General features: G+C 36.0%; 1 protein-coding gene across 2 annotated transcripts in view; it reads right to left on the bottom strand.

Moving 5' to 3' along the window:
* The window catches only part of ino80 (INO80 complex ATPase subunit), an 88,972-nt gene that overhangs the window by 28,981 nt on the left and 41,223 nt on the right, over window positions 1–18,768 (bottom strand). For both annotated transcript variants that reach the window (XM_062968160.1, XM_062968159.1), the window contains exons 16-25: window positions 18,440–18,582; window positions 17,068–17,152; window positions 16,415–16,532; window positions 15,941–16,026; window positions 13,828–13,995; window positions 13,283–13,416; window positions 12,030–12,097; window positions 11,149–11,242; window positions 9,010–9,187; window positions 7,408–7,545 (exon numbers count right to left, since the gene is read on the bottom strand). In XM_062968160.1, coding sequence (XP_062824230.1) covers window positions 7,408–7,545; window positions 9,010–9,187; window positions 11,149–11,242; window positions 12,030–12,097; window positions 13,283–13,416; window positions 13,828–13,995; window positions 15,941–16,026; window positions 16,415–16,532; window positions 17,068–17,152; window positions 18,440–18,582 — 1,212 coding nt within the window. The remainder of the gene's footprint in view (window positions 1–7,407; window positions 7,546–9,009; window positions 9,188–11,148; window positions 11,243–12,029; window positions 12,098–13,282; window positions 13,417–13,827; window positions 13,996–15,940; window positions 16,027–16,414; window positions 16,533–17,067; window positions 17,153–18,439; window positions 18,583–18,768) is intronic.

Raw genomic sequence — 18,768 nt, 5'->3', positions numbered from 1 at the left:
ATTGACACAATAGAATATTACGGAGTCCATAACAAAAAAGAATTGGCTCTATTATTTATAGATGCCGATAAGGCATTCAACAAAGTAAATTGGAATTATTTGTTTTTATTATTACAAGAATTGGATATGGGGCACAACTTCCAAAATGCAATAAAATCAATATACACAAATCAAGAAACTTCAATCATAGGGAGGAGGGAGCAAGCTTATTTTCTGCTGCCCTGCAGACTAGGACGCGGAACAATGGCTTCAAACTACAGGAAAGGAGATTCCACCTGAACATCAGGAAGAACTTCCTCACTGTAAGGGCTGTTCGGCAGTGGAACTCTCTCCCCCAGACTGTGGTGGAGGCTCCTTCTTTGGAAGCTTTTAAGCAGAGGCTGGATGGCCATCTGTCGGGGGTGCTTTGAATGCGATTTCCTGCTTCTTAGCGGGGGGTTGGACTGGATGGCCCATGAGGTCTCTTCCAACTCTACTATTCTATGATTCTATGATTATTAATAGTAAAGAGAGTAAACAAACAATCAAAATAAAAAGAGGCATAAGACAGGGTTGCCCTTTATCACCTTTACTATTCATAATGATTATGGAAACCCTCATGAAAGAAATAAATAATAACAAAAATGTAGAAGGATTAAGAATAAGAAATTACAATTACAAAATCAGGGCATATGCAGATGACGTCGTTTGTATAATAGAAAATCCGATTAAAAATTTGAATACATGGTTAGAAAAATTCGAGAACTTTGGAAATCTGGCCGGCTTCAAATTAAACAGAGGGAAAACTAAGATAACGACTAAAAATATGAATGAAAAGAAAAAAGAAATATTACAAAAAATATCAGGATTAGCGGTAGTTAAAAACATAAAATATTTAGGAATACAATTAACGGCAAATAATTCTAAACTATTGAAAAATAACTATGAAGTAACATGGGCAAAAATTAAAGCAGATCTAGAAAGATGGAAATTTCTAAACCTCTCCCTAATGGGTCAAATTGCCATAATAAAAATGACGGTACTACCAAAATTATTATTTCTATTTCAATCACTCCCAATTATTAGAACTGATCATTTGTTTAAAATTTGGACTAAAGATATAAGTAAATTTATATGGAAAAACAAAAAAGCAAGAATTAATATAAATTTAATGAGAGATAACACGAAACGAGGAGGGCTGGGCCTACCAGATTTAAAATCTTATTACGAGGCATGTAACCTGATTTGGCTGAATGATTGGACCACTCTAAAACACAGCAAATTGTTGGCCCTGGAAGGCCATGACCTTAGATCCGGCTGACTTGACTACATATGGTACCATAAAAGAAAAACAGAGAAAAAATTTAGTAACTACTTTATGAGAGCCTCATTAATAAAAGTATGGGAAAAATATAAAGATAGATTTTATAACAAAACTCCCCTTTGGATCTCGCCTATAGAAGCAAAACATAAAAGAGAATTTAGTAAAGAGAATTGGCTAACATATCAACAATTATTAAAAAACAACAACAACAACAAGGAATTTGTAATCAAGATACAGACAGAAATTAAAGAAACATATAAACAAATATCGTGGTACCAGTACTACCAAGTACAATCAAGTTACAAAGAAGACGCCAAAATGGGCTTTAATTTGGACAAGGGGATATGGGAAATAATAATGCAAAAAGACACAAAATTAATAAAAATACTTTATCAACAATTACTAATGTGGGTAATGGAAAAAGAACAAATCAAGGAATGCATAATCAATTGGGCAAAAGATGTAGGCCATAACTTAAATTTGGACCATTGGGAAGAGATCTGGAAAAAAAATACACAGCAGCAACAGACATAAGAGAAAATTGGTACAAGATGCAATTCCGTTGATATTATACCCCGGACAGATTAGCAAAATTCAACAAAAAGAACTCTAAATTATGCTGGAAATGTGGGAAAAAATTAGGAACCGTCTTTCACCAATGGTGGACATGTGGGAAAATCGAAGAATTTTGGATGACAATCCACCAAATGACACAAAAGATGATAGGAACCAAATTCAAATTAAAACAAGCAACGTACCTACTAGGATTCTTAAATTCAATATTAAAGAAAAATGATGATAGAATACTATTTTACATTAGCACTGCGGCTAGACTGACCTTAGCAAGAGTTTGGAAACGAAAAGAACCTCTGAATTCGAAAGATTGGCTAATCAAAATATTGGACATTATACAAATGGACATTCTGACACAAAAAATAAGAGAAGGGAAAAATAAGACTGATTGGACAAATGTTATAAAATTCCTGGGAAAAAGAAAAATGGATCTTACGATAGATCTGTCTTGTATATAGAAGTGAGCTAATGGAAAGAAGGCTAGAGAAAATGACAAAAGTTAAAGGAAAACGAAAAAAAGAGTCTCCGAAGCACAGATGGGAAGTCAAACAGCACTTCATTTTTTTTAATTAATTTTTTTTCTCTTCTCCTCTTGGTTTCACTCCCTGTCTCTCTTCTCACCATTCTTTACTATTTGCTTTTTGTTCTCCCACTTTTGCTGTTTCTATACGTACAATAAATAAATAAAATTAAGAAAAATAAAAACAGTGACTGGCGGAGTGATCATGCCCACTAGTAATATCTGCTATTAAATCCAAGGCTCATTGCTACGAAGTTTGTAGAGCACAGTGATACAGGAATGGAAAGCAAGGAAAACAGATGACTGGGGCACTATCAATACTATGAACTGGGAATGTGGTAGGGAATGAATGAGTAGCAAAACTCTTGCTTTCTTCTTCAGCCAATATAACATCAGAAAGACAAAGTAAAAACACTTAACAGAAATCAGAACAAAAACATGGACGTCCAAATGACTGTCATCCTGCCACAACAGCCAGTTATGACAGCACCAAGAGTAGAAAACTCACCCCAAAGAAACATGTCACTTATCAAGACATGCATTCTAGCAGAAATTTTAAATAAGTAGGAATTATAATACTATTTTGATTCTGACCAAATCAGAATCTACTGCTGGGTTAAAAGGGTTAAATAATTTATCAATAAATTCATGTTATGAAATCCTGTTTGAGAGCGGCCTAAAATCTGCCCTGCCTTCTTCACAAAAGAGATTGTGGATAGGGGGTTTCAAATTCTGAATTATGAAGGTAGAATAATACTCTAGGGCCGCTTTTTCTATTCCAGGATGAAGTCTGTTTTCTACAAAACTGATTTTGATTTTAGCACAGATGATAGTTTATTCTTTCCCTACCATTGCACCTTTCCTTCAGATGCTTTACTAAACATGACTTTGCAATATTCATGCAGTATTTACTAAAACTCTTTTTGAGGTCATATTAATTATCAAAAGTATGACAGGTTTCACCAGTAGATTGTGAGTGTAATGTTTCTTTAAAGGCAATTTGTTTTTACTGTAACTATAATGGGCCAAGGTTCCAGTGTTTGTCAGACTTAATCCATGATGTTCATACTGCCATATGTGCAGGAATAAATCTAATTGTGTTGCTTTTTGAGACTTATTAGCTTGTGAGTCTCCTATATACTACTTGGCAACATTATATATATGTTGAACTTGCTGATAACTGAGTTATTTTGTTGGCAAAGAAACAGATTTTTGTGGATTTGCTTAATGCTTATATTATAAAAGGTTTCACCTTTTGAATTATGGTAATATATTACCATGGAATATCACTTTGGAGGGTAACCAACAATTTGTCTAGAAGTATATGTAATATGGTACTGCCACCTACAGTCAAGAAACAGCTAATTAATAAGACACTTTTTTCATACTGTATTGTTGAGGATCTGTGACCTCAGTTTATATTTTGGAAGGGAAATGTTTCAGCTGCACAGTATACTAGCACTCACTGAATACATTTGAGAAAAAATAAGGAAGTCCTGTTTGAAACAAGGATGTGCAAACAAACCATGTAAACTTCTCAATAGAAAACACAACATTGTTTAAATATGACATACATACAGGATTCAGCAAATACAGCTCAGCTATGTAATGTATTTAAAAGCACACTGTGTGGTAAATATATTCCTTTAATAATGCCCCAGAATATACAGAACCTTTTTAAATTTTAGGTCCAAGGCTGATTTAGGTCACTGCTTCTGAAATGAACTAAACATGCACAATGGGACTGTCACTTTTCTCCCATGGTCTGTTCAAATCTGCTCAAAGCTCCACAACTCCAAAGATATAAAGAGAGCTAGAGATGTACTCCCTTCCTCTTTGTCAGTGGAAGCAATACTATTGGCAGGAGCAGCTAAAACTACAACTCTGTATATGTATAAGGGCATACAGTTTAGGACTTGTTTAATACATTCCACATTCTAATATAGTTCAAATGAAGATAAAATTAAGCATATTCCAGACTCTGATAGTTACCACATTTGGGTCTATAATAATAATAATAATAATAATAATAATAATATTTTATTTTTTTGTGTCAGGAGCAACCGGAGTTGCTTCTGGAGTGAGAGAATTGGCCGTCTGCAAGGACGTTGCCCAGGGGACGCCCGGATGTTTTGATGTTTTTACCATCCTTGTGGGAGGCTTCTCTCATGTCCCCGCATGGAGCTGGAGCTGATAGAGGGAGCTCATCCACTCTCTCCCCAGGTGGGATTCGAACCTGGCAGCTTTCAGGTCAGCAACCCAACCTTCAAGTCACTTAGTCCACTATGCCATCTGGGGGCTATAATAATAATAATAATAATAATAATAATAATAATAATAATAATAATAATAATAATAAAACTTTATTTATACCCCGCCACCATCTCCCCAACGGGGACTCGGGCGACTTACATGGGGCCATGCCCAAAACCATACAATATGACAAAATATAAAACAACATATCATAACACAATTTAACAATACAATAAATAATAACATACATTACAACCTAAAATTCAGAAAAGCAATAAAAACCAGGGCAGGCCACATGAACACTAAGTTAAAGCTCGGTGAGAAAGACATAAGAATAAAACCACGGGAAGCAGGGACATAAAATAGTGGAGCAGTCTAGAGGATAGATATCCCAAGGGAATAACCAAAGAAAGATATGACTGTTACTCTCCAAAGGCACACTGGAAGAGCCATGTTTTTAAGTCTTTCTTAAAGGCTAGCAAAGTGGGGGCCTGCCTAATCTCAATGGGCAGTGAATTCCATAGTCGGGGGGCCACAGCAGAAAAGGCCCTCTCCCTTGTTCCCACAAGACGGGCCTGAGATATAGGTAGTGGCGACAGGAGAGCCTCTATTACATTATATCGCATTGATTTTTGAAATCTAAAATCCTTGTTACAGTTGTGTTTCATTAATCAAATGGAAAAACACATTTGAACTGTTTATTATTAAAATATGGGAAGAATATCTATACTGAAGCAGACTAGAAGAAAAATTCCTCCCAACATTCAACCAAAGCTGCTCAGTTCAGTTGTCACTTACAAAGAAAATAAGCTTGATTGACCTTAATCAAAACTCCATTATAAAAAACCCTATTTTGAAAAATATTTTTATAAAGAATAATAGCATAAAACAAGGATATACCTCCTTCAAAAGGTTAGGCCAAAAGCTTGCCAAATCGGAAAGCCCTTTAATCAGCAAAAGAAGGCCAATAAGGTGGAAGGAATGGCTGTGACTAAATCTATGATCACTTTCAGGTATTCTCCCAATGATACATGCAGAGAGCATCCTTATTCACTCATATCTAACAACCAATCTCTCCTTTCAGAACCAATAAAAATCACATAGATATGAACCAAGTATTAATTGTATTGACACGTAAAGGTATTTTCGGTAAAGGATGCTGTATGCACTAAATGCCTTATGTCTCTATTTATCCAAGAAAAGCCTTGTTTCTGAATAAATTGTAGCTGAAAACTGCACAAGGATCCTAATGAAACAGATTTATCTTTACTAGAGAAATGGAAAAGTTTATTTTAGATAGATAAGAAAGATCTTATCTTCTAAAAGATATTCATACTATTGGTGGATATGAAGTCAAAGTCCCCCAAAGTATCACACAGGGCTTTGGGAGACTTTTTGTTTTGCATGATTTGGCATAAAAGTCAAAGGGAATGTGGAGGGCTACCAAGAGTTGCAAACACAGCTGAGGGAAGCTGCTGGACTGCACTTATTCCATACTGTGCTGATCAATTTGAAAGTAACACAATAGCATGTGTGTATGTGTAGGAACACATATACATTGGCTGTTGCCATTTAAGAACAATGGAATCTGCCAAATTAAAAAAAATAACACTAATCACATGACTCAAGTCAATGGGCTAAACCTTGAAGTACGCTGACAGGACCAATGACTGAGGACATCAGCAGAAAGATTCTAAATTATAGGACGTTTCTAATATGTTAGCATAATATCCAATGCTCACTGAAGTGATATTACTAAACCAAATACATGTCAGGAATTACTCATGTGGGTGGCTTGATGAGAAAGAATGCATGGTCTTTGTCTGCTTTTATATGATTACTGTATTTAGTCCTTATCTCTATATAGCGGGAATTTATTGCTCTGCTATCACTGTTAAATAACTAACTGACATCATGCTGAGAAGTGCAAGTGGGTTTAAAGCTGAAAGCATTTTTGCTTTACCTTCACTAATACTATTTTGTCAATGGACGGAGACAAGATTTTGACAACAGATGGTTGACTGAACTTCCGGCATTAAGTGCAGTTAATTAAAGACCTTTCATATTAAGTTATTAAGCAAATAATTACCGGCTGCAAGAAGCCAGAGGGTATCTCATTTTACTGAACCATAAAAAGGAGTTACTGTGCTAGAAAAATATACAGATTCCCAGACCTGAATTTGGTCTGTCTCCCCCCCCCCCCCCCCAACAGGATCTGGAGCACTATTTATCATTTGGAAGAAAATGAGCCCCCACCTCAAAGATTGCAGGGACTCTTCCAAGCCACATATGTAATTCATAGACAATATTTCACCCATCCTTCCCTTAATAGGACAACCTTGAATTCTGTGAAGATGGCCTTCTTTTGCCAAGACAGACAGGAGGTACACTCCTCTTAAGCATTATATTTTTAATCCCATTCCCCATTTCTTTCCTTAAGATAAAAAAACATTTCTCATGACTTCAATGATTCTGAAAATGTTAGATCTTTGTGTGCAATGTAATACTAGAGTACAAAGACTGAATGATTAGGGATACAAAAAGTCAAGTCTGGGAAGAATCAGCTACAATGGTGGTAAGTTTCTAACAGTTAAACAGGACTAGACTAAATTCTGAAAGAAACAAGAATGGATCAGAAAATAAAATACAAATGTAACACAACACAAAATAAGTGCTGTCTCTCTATGATGAATGCTGAACTATGAAGACACAATATTTTACAGGAAAAAAAACTCAGAAGTGAGCAGAAAGGACTTACCCTTGGACTCACTACAGACAAGAAGGCAGGTAATTCTGTAATTTGACAACACTGTTTCCATGAGGTAGCTGATCGTTGATGAATGATGGAATCAGAGTAGCCAATTACTGCTTTACAGTAGCTTGTGAATACAAGTTTCTAAAAGAAATAAAATGTAAAAATGTACTCTAAAGATTTGAAAATATTTTTATAATTATTCCCAGACCTTGTAAGTAACTAGTTACATTAAAGCATAACTCAGTTACCTTATGATTTTAACTTGCTTAGGGCTAACCACTTATTTCTCAGCCTAGCAATAATTTCTTACTTTTTACAGTTATTAGTTGTGACTTCAATAAAAGAGGGTAGAAAAATATTATTACAGCCCGGAAAACATACAACAACCCAAAATATTACACTGTTCAAATATTGGTGCCTTATGCTCTATTGTGGATACTACACCAAGAATGAGGTGGACAGGAAAATTGATTTTTGGATTTTTTTTCGTGTCAGGAGCAACTTGAGAAACTGCAAGTCGCTTCTGGTGTGAGAAATTTGGCCGTCTGCAAGGATGTTGCCCAGGGGACGCTTGGATGTTTTACCAGCCTGTGAGAGACTTCTCTCATGTCCCCACATGGGAAGCTGGAGCTGACAGACAGGAGCTCACCCTGCTCCCTGGATTCGAACCACCGACCTTTCGGTCAGCAGTCCTGCAGGCACAAGGGTTTAACCCATTGCGCCACTGGAGGCTCCAAGAAGATGGTGAATTTATACCACAAATCAGCAGTTTGCAGTATTTGGATTTTTAAAAGGAAACGAAAAGAATTATTGTACCCACTTTTGAGAAAGGAAAAGAACAGTTTTATAAAGAAATTGGACCCACTGCCATTACACTTTGAACTGGAATTCAAGGTGCTTGTGATAATGTGCCTAAAAGAAGTGCCTGCCTCTGTATATGTCTATCTGAGAATTAAGATCTAATTGAGGAGAGCCCTCTTATTGTGGAGCAAGTCTTCTCTCAGTGGCTCCCCAGTTACAGGCTATGTTCTCTGAAGTGTATTACCAGCAGCACTGGTGTCATTCTAGTGCTGTCGAAATACGGCTTTTTCTTTAAGCCTTATTTAGCATGAAAGTTTGAAATGATAAATGATTCAACATATTTTAAGTTTTTAAAACTTATTAACATTTATTATTTTTAATTATTTTTGAAAGTTCCCTGAGATCTTCAGATAAAACAGAAATATTTTAAATACAGTCAGTCCTTCACATCTGCTGGGATTAAGAGCTGAGGACTCCCATGAAAGTAAAAAACCAAATTATTTAAAATGCTATTTTTTAACCCGAGAAAACACTTCTCTAGACATCTCTAAGTCTTCCAACTAAACTCTATGGTCAATGTCTGGAGGAAATTCACCACTAAGTCACACTAGAGGACCTAGAGATACTTTAGTCAAATCCATACATAAGCAAATCCAAAAAAGTCAAACCCATAACATGTGGAGGGCTGACACACACAATGATCGCATTCCGAGAATATTGGAGACTATTAATTCATTTACTTTCTTACATTTCCTTTAACTCAAACTATTTGTGTGTTTGTATATAACTGAAAGTGTTGTTTACCTGCAGCAAAGTGCAGCTGTGCAAGTTGGGAGGGGAGAGTGGAAAACTGACATCAAGCAAGAAATCTTTGTTCTTCAAACATGGAGATTTACGCTGGTCCTCGCCTTCCAACTCATTCCAAAAACGAATATGTTGGAGCCTGTAGGTGGCTTTCAGAGACAGGAAAAGAGCTAACCATCTGAAACAAACCACAGTAGATATTCTTATTCACAGCTCTATGAACAAGAATTTAAAGATGAAAAAAGCCTGTCATTTTCTGACTTATGACTTGTTTTGTAAACAAGGAGGAACAAAAAAAAGGGGAGGTTAACTCTTGGCATTGGTCATATTAGCCATTCAACCACATACAAAGAGACAACACACACACACACACACACAATAAAACACATGATGCTTGAAATGCTTTTCACAGACCCTGAAGCACTTCTTCCTTTGGCTATCATCTGTCCATGAGTTATCTTGTTAATATGCCCAAGGCATTTCAAAACCCCTGCTCTGCACCTGATAGATCACCATTCAATCATCTCAATTGTAGCTTTACCTTCAATCAAGTTAACATGGTTTACTGAGTTTCATCAAAACACATTTATACATAGCTCAACATATATCAGGCTATGGGGAGAAAGACCAGATTTTCTTTTGAAAATTGTGAAAAGTTAAGGATGTTTTGATAAGAAGTAATTTCAAGGACCAGAAACAGCATTCTAAGGCAGGTCTCTTCAACCTTCGTTTTTTCAGCTGTTTGGACTTCCAAATCCCAGAATTCCTGACCATTGAACAAGCTGGCTAGGATTTATGGGAGTTGAAGGCCCAAACACCTGGAGGGTCACAGGTTGAAGAGACCTGCTATAAGGGGTGTAACAAGATCCACAGGACATCATGCCTGTGAACACTGCATTTATTTCATGTACACTTCTGCAATGCCTGAATGTACAGACCATGCTAAGCAACAGAGGTATACTTTAATCACTTTGTCACTCGGCAATAGAAACATTTGTTATTTAGGTCATCCAATGAATGTGCTTAAAGATATATTTGAGGAAAACAACCAGACAGATCCCTCATGAAACATGCAAGGAATAATTTTGTGACAAAAGAAACAACAAAACAAGTACCCTCTGTGAGTCATATCTTGGAACAACAACACCTTGCAACAAAAAAATGAAATGCTGGGCTATAGAAAAGGTGGGTATTAATGATGAAATGATTCTGACAACAAAAGAGAAAAAGCACATTTGAAAATTAAATTGGGGATCTTAACCTCCTCATACATTTCAACAGTTACCTTTCCTTCAGCCCAGTTACATCAAAGCGCCCTTGAATGTTAACTGTTAAACCGTTTTTTTCTGATCACCTGCTAACATTAAACATATTGGCCTTAAAAATTCATGTTTCTTTCTTTCTCCCCCCTTTTTTCAAGTAAATAGTGTGAGAGTTTAAGCTCCAGTTAAATTTTTGATAAATGCGTAGAGCATAAGGAACGTACAAATGTCATGTTAGGGAAAACTCACAAAAATAAGCAGAGCATCCAAAAATACAAACAGGATACTTATAGTTAAGCATTCAGCTCACAGCAAGTGGAGTGTGAAGCAGTGTGGGTGGAAAGGAATTTAGAGTTTAGGAGGCAAAGATGCAGAGTTCAATCTTTAAAATTACAAAAGGTTTATTTATAAAAATAATAACAAATAGATACATTCTCACTGTCATTCAGGAGTCAGGGGGAAGGGATTCCCTTAGCCTATTGATAAGTTAACTAACTGTTCCTCATTGAAGACTGCAGACTTGAGCAGTATGGGGTTGAATTCCAACATGTAATAATGATTTTACATATTGTAAAAGTATGTGTTGTTTATTATATGGTATCCCTTTGTTTGCCCCTGGTTTAGAAAACACATATAGGCCAAAAACCTTTTGAGATTTTATCAATAAATCATTCATCTACTGAGCATCTTTACATGTGTCTCCACTGTTTTCTGTGAGTTTTCTTAGGTGTTTCCCTATTTTTGCTCCCTTAGATTGTGTGCTTGGTCAATACATTGGCATGCAATACACTGTGTTTCCCACGCAAAAACAATGTTAAATACATGCATTGTTTTTCAAAATACAAGCCTATCAAAGCTCTGAACTAGCAGTCCTCACCTGGCTAAATGTCCCTTATGCACAAGGCTTGCCATCTCAGCTGGAGAAATATCAATAAATCGTAGGAAAGAGAAACAACTCTCTTTTTCATTACCTAAAATATAAACATGACAATACTAACAGTAAACAACTGGTGCAGTTAAACAACAGGCTCAACAAGCAGTACCTGCAACATAATGCTGCAGTGTGGAGTTCTCCTTTTTAGGTTTTCAACCATTCTCTTCCATACTCGCACATCAACTTTTCAATTACCATTTGAAATCCATGGACAATGAGCACATTTGGTTATCAGTGAGTGTTTTGTTCCTAATTTTTTTTTGAATTTCTGCAAAGTTTGAGGCTGATCTGCTGATACACCAATCAGAGAAAGTAATCCTATTTAAGCAAGGCCATTAAGAGAATCTGGTTGCTTGACTGTCCAGTATGTGCAATTCACATGACATATATGAACAGAGTATGTGACTTACATAGTTAGCAGTAACCACATTTTTCTATCCAGATATTGCCATTATTTTGTCTTAAAGAAAAGTAACTACAGTATTAACATCAACAACTAAAAACAAACAAAAAGGTATCTGTACCAATAGAACTAAGAATAATGCCCAAATGGTGGCATTGCCAGTTGTTTGTGACCAGAAAGATCTTTTAATATGTTTATGTAAATAAATGGAAATAAAAATGTCCATGACAAACTATAGGGAATATCTGAGGACAGTTATACCTAGAATTAGGAAGATACGAAATTTCTGTACTTTGCAAGTACAGTCATCTGTGTTTTCAATTTGATTCTCTCACACAGAGCTAGATCACAATCTACTAATATCAGTAAAATGGCATATGAGCTAAATTGACCCTAACATTTCTTAAGGACTATAACATACCCTTCCTATGGAAGAGAGATTGCTGGATGTGGTCCGGTGCAAAAGGAGAAAGTAAAAATTGCAACCACCTAAAAATTAACAGAAGAGTGTAATGGTTAGAGTGCTGCCTGGAATTTATGACAGCCAAGTTCACATTCCAAATGGGACATGAATAACCGTGTAAACTTTCACCAGTCTCTCTCTCTCTCAGACTGACTTAGCTTAAAAGCAGAAAAGATGAGATCCAAGTACACCAGCTTTAGTTCACTGAAAAAGGTGGGATATAAATGTAACTATTGAGTGATAATAATCATAAATATGAATGTTTAAAGTGTCAGTTAAACCCAGGCCCAATTTTATTTGGTTATTATTGTTGCTTTTATATCTCACCCTTCTTCCAAAGAGCTAAAAGACCACTGGTTTTAATAGCCCTGTGAGGTAAGTTAGGATTCTTCACTCAATAAAAGCATGGTTCAAAGTAGTAGCCATATTAGTTTCTTCAGAATAAAAAGAAAGGTTTGAGGGGGGGGGAGAGAAATCTACCACCTTTAAGACTATTTTCACATGAACCTTTGTGGATATAAACCCACTTCTTTGAATGCAGCAGAGTGATAATAAATGCTCATGGATAAAGCATATTTACACAGTTATGGGGGTGAGATGGAAAGTAATAGGCCCCAGGAAGATACCCTAACATTTAAAGGAGTTGTGTAATGCCTGTGAATAAGAGTGCCATAGTACATGTAATGCGTTATGAAGTCATTGTCTTTGTTCATATCTCTACTAATGGATTGGAATTTGTGGATATAATTCAAAGCAGTTTTTCTTTCTGGTCTTCCTTTGAAATTTCCTTATTGCAGGACCACAACCTGGGAATCACTTTCTGTGTCTAGGAAAATTGAAATGTTCTGCAACTCTTTTGGGGGAAATACTACCATTTCTAATGTCAGATTTGTGTCCATTAAACTTCTTGCATAGAGACTGCTCCATTTTTCCAATGCAGAAAGTAAATATGCTTTATACTTGAGCATTGCCCCTCTGTATTTTATCTGAACAAATGGGTTTGTATACTATGTGAAAATAAAAGCTAGTTAGCCTTAAACATGCTGCTAGATTTCTTTTTTTCTCCTTCCCCTTCCTTCCTTATTTCACTCATAGATAAAATCTATGGGAGAATAATTGTTTTTCTTTTATGTATAGCAATGGCAGAAAAAAATCCCATTGACTAAATAAATAGAACTACAGAAGCTGAATGAAACACCAACACTGCTTACCTGTCCCTTGAGTGGTTATATACCCTGATCTGCCCATGGTGGTAAAGGAATTTTGAAATCTGGTATGGCTTTAATGAAATGTGAAATGGAGACCATGTTTCTTGTCGTTCAAAGAGTTCTGGGTGATTGCAGACCTGCAATGAAATGAGATTATTTAATTATTCAGAAACAGATAGGAAAATTAACCTTGTACATTTTCAGGTATTCTTGGGTGTGAAAAAAATCAAGAAATTGTGAAACATGTGCCAAATGGTCTTTTTCACAATAAGTGGTATGAGGACTGCTGGGCAAAAATGAAGTCTAAGCAATACAACTTTCCCTACTTTTTGTCTTCTCCAGGCCCAGCAGTGCCTCTCCAAAATTCTCATTTTCCTTGGCACAAATCATTCGGTATTGCAAATTCTCTAGCTGCAACTATCAGTTATAATATAAAAATCATATCTGAGGAAAAACTGAAATATGTCAGTCTCACATTCAGAGGCCAGAAAATACGTTTACACATTTTGCTCAAGGGCCCATGATAGATCTTTTCATACATATCGCACCTTTCTGAACTGCATGACTAGATTCATTAAGCTACTAGTAGTATTCTGTGCTTGCTGAGTGGTGCCCATGGAGGATTGCAAAAGGTCGTCAATGGAAATTTTGTTCTTCAAAGCTTGATACAGCAATTTTTGTCGACTAGTCTGCGGGCAATACATGAGAATCTCAATCTGAAAGACAAAAAAACCACAAGTTAAACTGTTACCATCAGCCAGGTTTAATATTCACAACCTATGAAAGCTTATGGTGGCTACAGCTCACATGTAAAAGTGCTTCTACATGTCTTAGTGCAAGGGTTATGATTTTCTAGAAAAATCACTCATTGGCAAAACATATTGTGATATCTGCAGTGCCAGCACAATGGAACTTTTATTCCATCCCCTCTTCCTGTAGCTTTCATTTATAGACCTCCAGAGTTGGTCTTTGGAGTTTATGGCAAATTGCAATTGGAAAGAGGGAATTAATTCGATGTTTAATTATTTATTATTATTTATTTATCTAATTATTTATCTAATAACAATATTATTGCTGTCATATTTAAATATAGCTTCACAGAGAATTTAATGCTATATATTCATTATACAGTACATTACTAATCCTGTTTCATAAAATTTCTATTTTAGGGAATTTTGTGACTAATTTTTACATGAACACATGGATTCTGAGAGCAGAAACAGTTTAATTAATTACGTCGATGGAAACAGTCACATTAGGAATGTGTTCTACTGAATCCTGGCAATAAAACAGCATGGTTTGTTTTAAGAAACTTTAGAAATTCAAGCATTTCTTGAAGGTATCCTGCTAGCGTGTCTACTACTTTCATTAACACTCTTAATTCATGGTATTTTGTATTCTTAAAAGAAAAGATGGTAGCATGTTCAGATGCAAACCAATCACAATAGGCACTCCTAAATCAATACCTGTTTAATCACAAAAGGAGAGGAACATTCTAAATTTCTGCAAGACAGCTATGGGTGGTAATGGGAACTATGGTGAAGCGCTCCTTACTACAACCTGCTTAAAGTTAGTTACCACAAGTGGTTCATAACCTAAGCAACAGGCAAGGAAGACACGCTGAGACAACAAATATTATTTTATCTAATAACAATATTATTGCTGTCACATTTAAATATAGCTTCACAGAGAATTTAATGCTATATATTCATTATACAGTACATTACTAATCCTGTTTCATAAAATTTCTATTTTAGGGAATTTTGTGACTAATTTTTACATGAACACATGGATTCTGAGAGTAGAAGACTACAGTCAATCCCCGAGTTACAAACAACTCATAGTTAAGAATGGGAGTGAGACAACAGGAAGTGAGAGAAATATATCTCTAGGAAGGGAAGTTCACTCCTGAAAAAGTTACCATGGGGAAAAGGTGTCTCAGCTGAAGATTTATCACCAATCCTTGTTTCCATAACAAGCTAAATTTTTCAAAATCAATAATCACAGGGACAGAAAATGCAATGAAATCTTCTGAACAGGGGCACAGACAGCAAAACACACACCATAGGGGTATTAACCCTTCCCTATGCTATCCAAAGCTTATATCTCTCTATCTATCTATCTGACTGGAGTTACACTTTAAAAAGTGCCTGTTCTGACTTACATAGAAATTCAACTGAAGAACAAACCTACAAACTAATTTTATTCGTAACTTAGGGACTGCCTGTATATAATTTGGCTATGTCGCAAAACTGTTAATTGGTTGGCTTCAAAGTGATCCCTCCATTTGCAGAAGAGATATCCAGTGGAGGAGCCTGCTGACTGGACTGGAGTCACAGCAGGGAAGTAATTATTTTAACTTCCTCTTCTGCCTCTTAACCCTGTGAAAAGGTTTTCAGGATGTAAGTGGGATTATAGGCAGATGGAGTAATATGTGAAAATCATCTCTCTCTGCTTCCTTCACTGTAAGTGACTGTGAATAAGGTTCAACTCCTGTGAATTCTGAGTCCAGCCCAATGAATGCTGGAAGAAAATCAAACTTCGATCAAACTTCGATCACTTTGATTTTGTGCTAGATACAAAAACTGCATAGCAATGTATTTATTATTTATTAACCATGAAAAACAGAATGTAAAAATATTCTCTAATTTTGTCTGAGACCTTGTCCGACAACTCGTTTTCCACATCCTTCTTGATTCTCCTCAACATAAAAGGTTTCAGGATCATGTGCAAGCGGGACAGTTGATCTGAAATTTGAGATAAAAATCAACCTGTGATTAATATATTAATGTTGAAACCTAGTGCTTCAGCTTTCTGTTTAGTTATACAACTGTGTCAGTGGCTATATTAGTAACTTAATGAAAAACGTGTATATGCCTTTATCTATACTATATTTCTTCAGTGTTCAAACCACCTTAAGTTTTGGCTGTGTTCAAAAAGCAGGATTTATGTCTCTGCCTTCACTCCCATAAACATTTTGCAGTTTTATTACCCTTGCTTCCAAAAATATAACCCTTAAAAGCATAAAATACATCAACAAAGCAACAGAAAAAAATAAAGCAATAAAACACAAATAAATTCTCCTCACAGTGTGAAAGTATGATGCATAAAGAATTTATTCTGAACAGTACTCACTCTCATCAATTGCGGATTTATTCTCTGCGTGGCTTTCAATATCTTTAGAAAACCACTCGTTGAATTCTTCATGAGAGTCAAACAATGTTGGCATAATGAAATGAAGCAAAGCCCACAGCTGCAATACAAGAGAAAAAGAAGTATTTTAAAATGTTACTCCACTATCTATACTTACAAGGCAAATGTGTTATAATGGTTAAATCTTTCCAAGGAAATACTGTGAGATATGATCACTACAGTCAACCTGAAGGTAAACAAAAATACAACTTTTGTACTAAATTAGCTGAACTGAGGTTTGCTTGTGAGTATCAACAACATCAAGAAGGAACACAGATGTATACATAGGTGGACAAATGGACTGGCAATCAGAAAGCGTCTACGACAGACCTAAGTCTTCCTACACTTGTGGAAGGAAAATTTATCATTCCTACAATGGCAAACTACCGAAGAACACAAACAATAACAGCATATAGAAGAAACATGCACAGAGTCTGGATTGTTTGTTCGCAGAAATTTTGCTATAACTTCATTTGAAACTGAAAATAGAACTAAAGCAGGAAAACAACTAACGTGCATGGTTCTCCACAAACAAACCTCTTCTGCTTTTTCATACGAAATAGAAGAACCAACTGATGGGAGTGAAGCTTACATACCTCAGCCATGGTATTTTGGATGGGTGTTCCAGTTAGTAATAGTCGATTTCGGCACTGGAACTGGAGTAAGATTTTCCAGCGGACACTAAAATGTATTAAATTATTAAAAAGAAACTAAAGTAAGAACTTGCAATACAGAATATTACTGCTCTTTACACTGTAGGTTCATTAATTACTAATGAATATTTTAATAAGGATAAGATACCACAAAAATATTCTTGCTGGGTTACAATCTGTCTACTCTTTCCCAAGTGTTTTAAGGAAGATAGTATAGATAATTTCTTTAATAACTAATTAAGACAGACTAGAAGAGTAGTTGCTTTCACTCAAGTGAGACCAGATCATTTTAAGAACAATCACTGTGAATCTAAGCAACGTATATTCAACCTCAACGATTCCAACTTTCAGAGGGTCACATGCAAGGTGACCTCCATGGCCAGCCTCATCCACAAGTGCCCTTTAGCCAGCTTCATCCATTCAGCTATCCATCAACACTTGGTCGGTCAGCTTCCAAACTCTTACACAAGTCTGCAAACACTGCTGGGGAAGAAAGAGTGCTACTGCCTACACAACTCTGGGCCCCATCATGCTGACTATGTACGTATTATTTTTCTTTCCCTGTTTTCTAATGAGCAGAAGAACCTTCTTAAAAAATAAATTGGGTTAAGCTGCCCAGAGAAAAACATGCAGTGATGCATCCCCATTGTTTCTGGCCATTAATACCCATGTTTGTCATTTCTATGTAGATAATCCTCTGAACTACTGCTTACACCAGCCTGAGGGATGATGGCCAAAAAGGTACCACACACAGATCTACTTGCCTTCTTACTTCTGCCACCTCCTGTTTAAAATAGAACAAACAGAAGCATTTTCCCTCCATTAATAAACTTCCCTGACCTGAATAACTACCATGTCACAATGCTCTTCTTTCTCCTCAGGACTTTTCCTTCTGATGCAGAAGGAGAGTCAAGGCCCAGAAACACGGAGATAAAATGGGTGGCTACAGCAGTACTTGTAGCTGATTTGCTCGGTGCTTCTATACAATGCTAAGCAATTTAAACGTATATACATATACACAAACATATTTTAAAAGAAAAGGCAGGTATCAATAGTGGTGTAGCCCGCAGCTCAACCCTTGAGGATCTGACCATACTGAAGTTGAGCCTGTAATCATCTAGGCTACCCTAACAACTCACATCCAGGTTAGAAGTCACAGCCTCCTAAAGAGACACACAGAAATCTCTTTATATGCTATAAAAATCATCCCAAAATATACAAGGAAAAGAAAAATCTAACACCTGTAACCTTTACATCCTGTATCCAAGCTTCCATTCTATTAATAGTCTCAAACAACAGTTTTATTTGTGTTTACCTTGAGCTACTCTTGAGTGCTTGTGCCTCATCTAGCACCATATATTGCCACTTAACCCTTTGGAAATACTTCACATCTTGGACTACAAGCTGATAACTGGTGATCACCACATGAAAAGGAGCATCTTGAGTGTACAAAGTCTTCTATAATACAGAAAAAATACAGGAGTTACATAAAGCAAGCTACTCATTAGTGATACAAATATCAAATACTTTATCTTCACATAATTTTTCATGCATTTCCCCAAATTCAGAAGAGTTAGTGTGTGTGAGTGTGTATGAATCTAAAAACCATGATGAAAATGCTTTTACTACAACTAAGAAATGTGA

This window comes from Anolis carolinensis, chromosome 1 (genome assembly GCF_035594765.1).
Source record: "Anolis carolinensis isolate JA03-04 chromosome 1, rAnoCar3.1.pri, whole genome shotgun sequence".
NCBI lineage: Eukaryota > Metazoa > Chordata > Lepidosauria > Squamata > Dactyloidae > Anolis > Anolis carolinensis.
The sequence above is the reverse complement of the archived record's forward strand: the minus strand, read 5'-3'. Positions and strand labels throughout refer to the sequence as shown.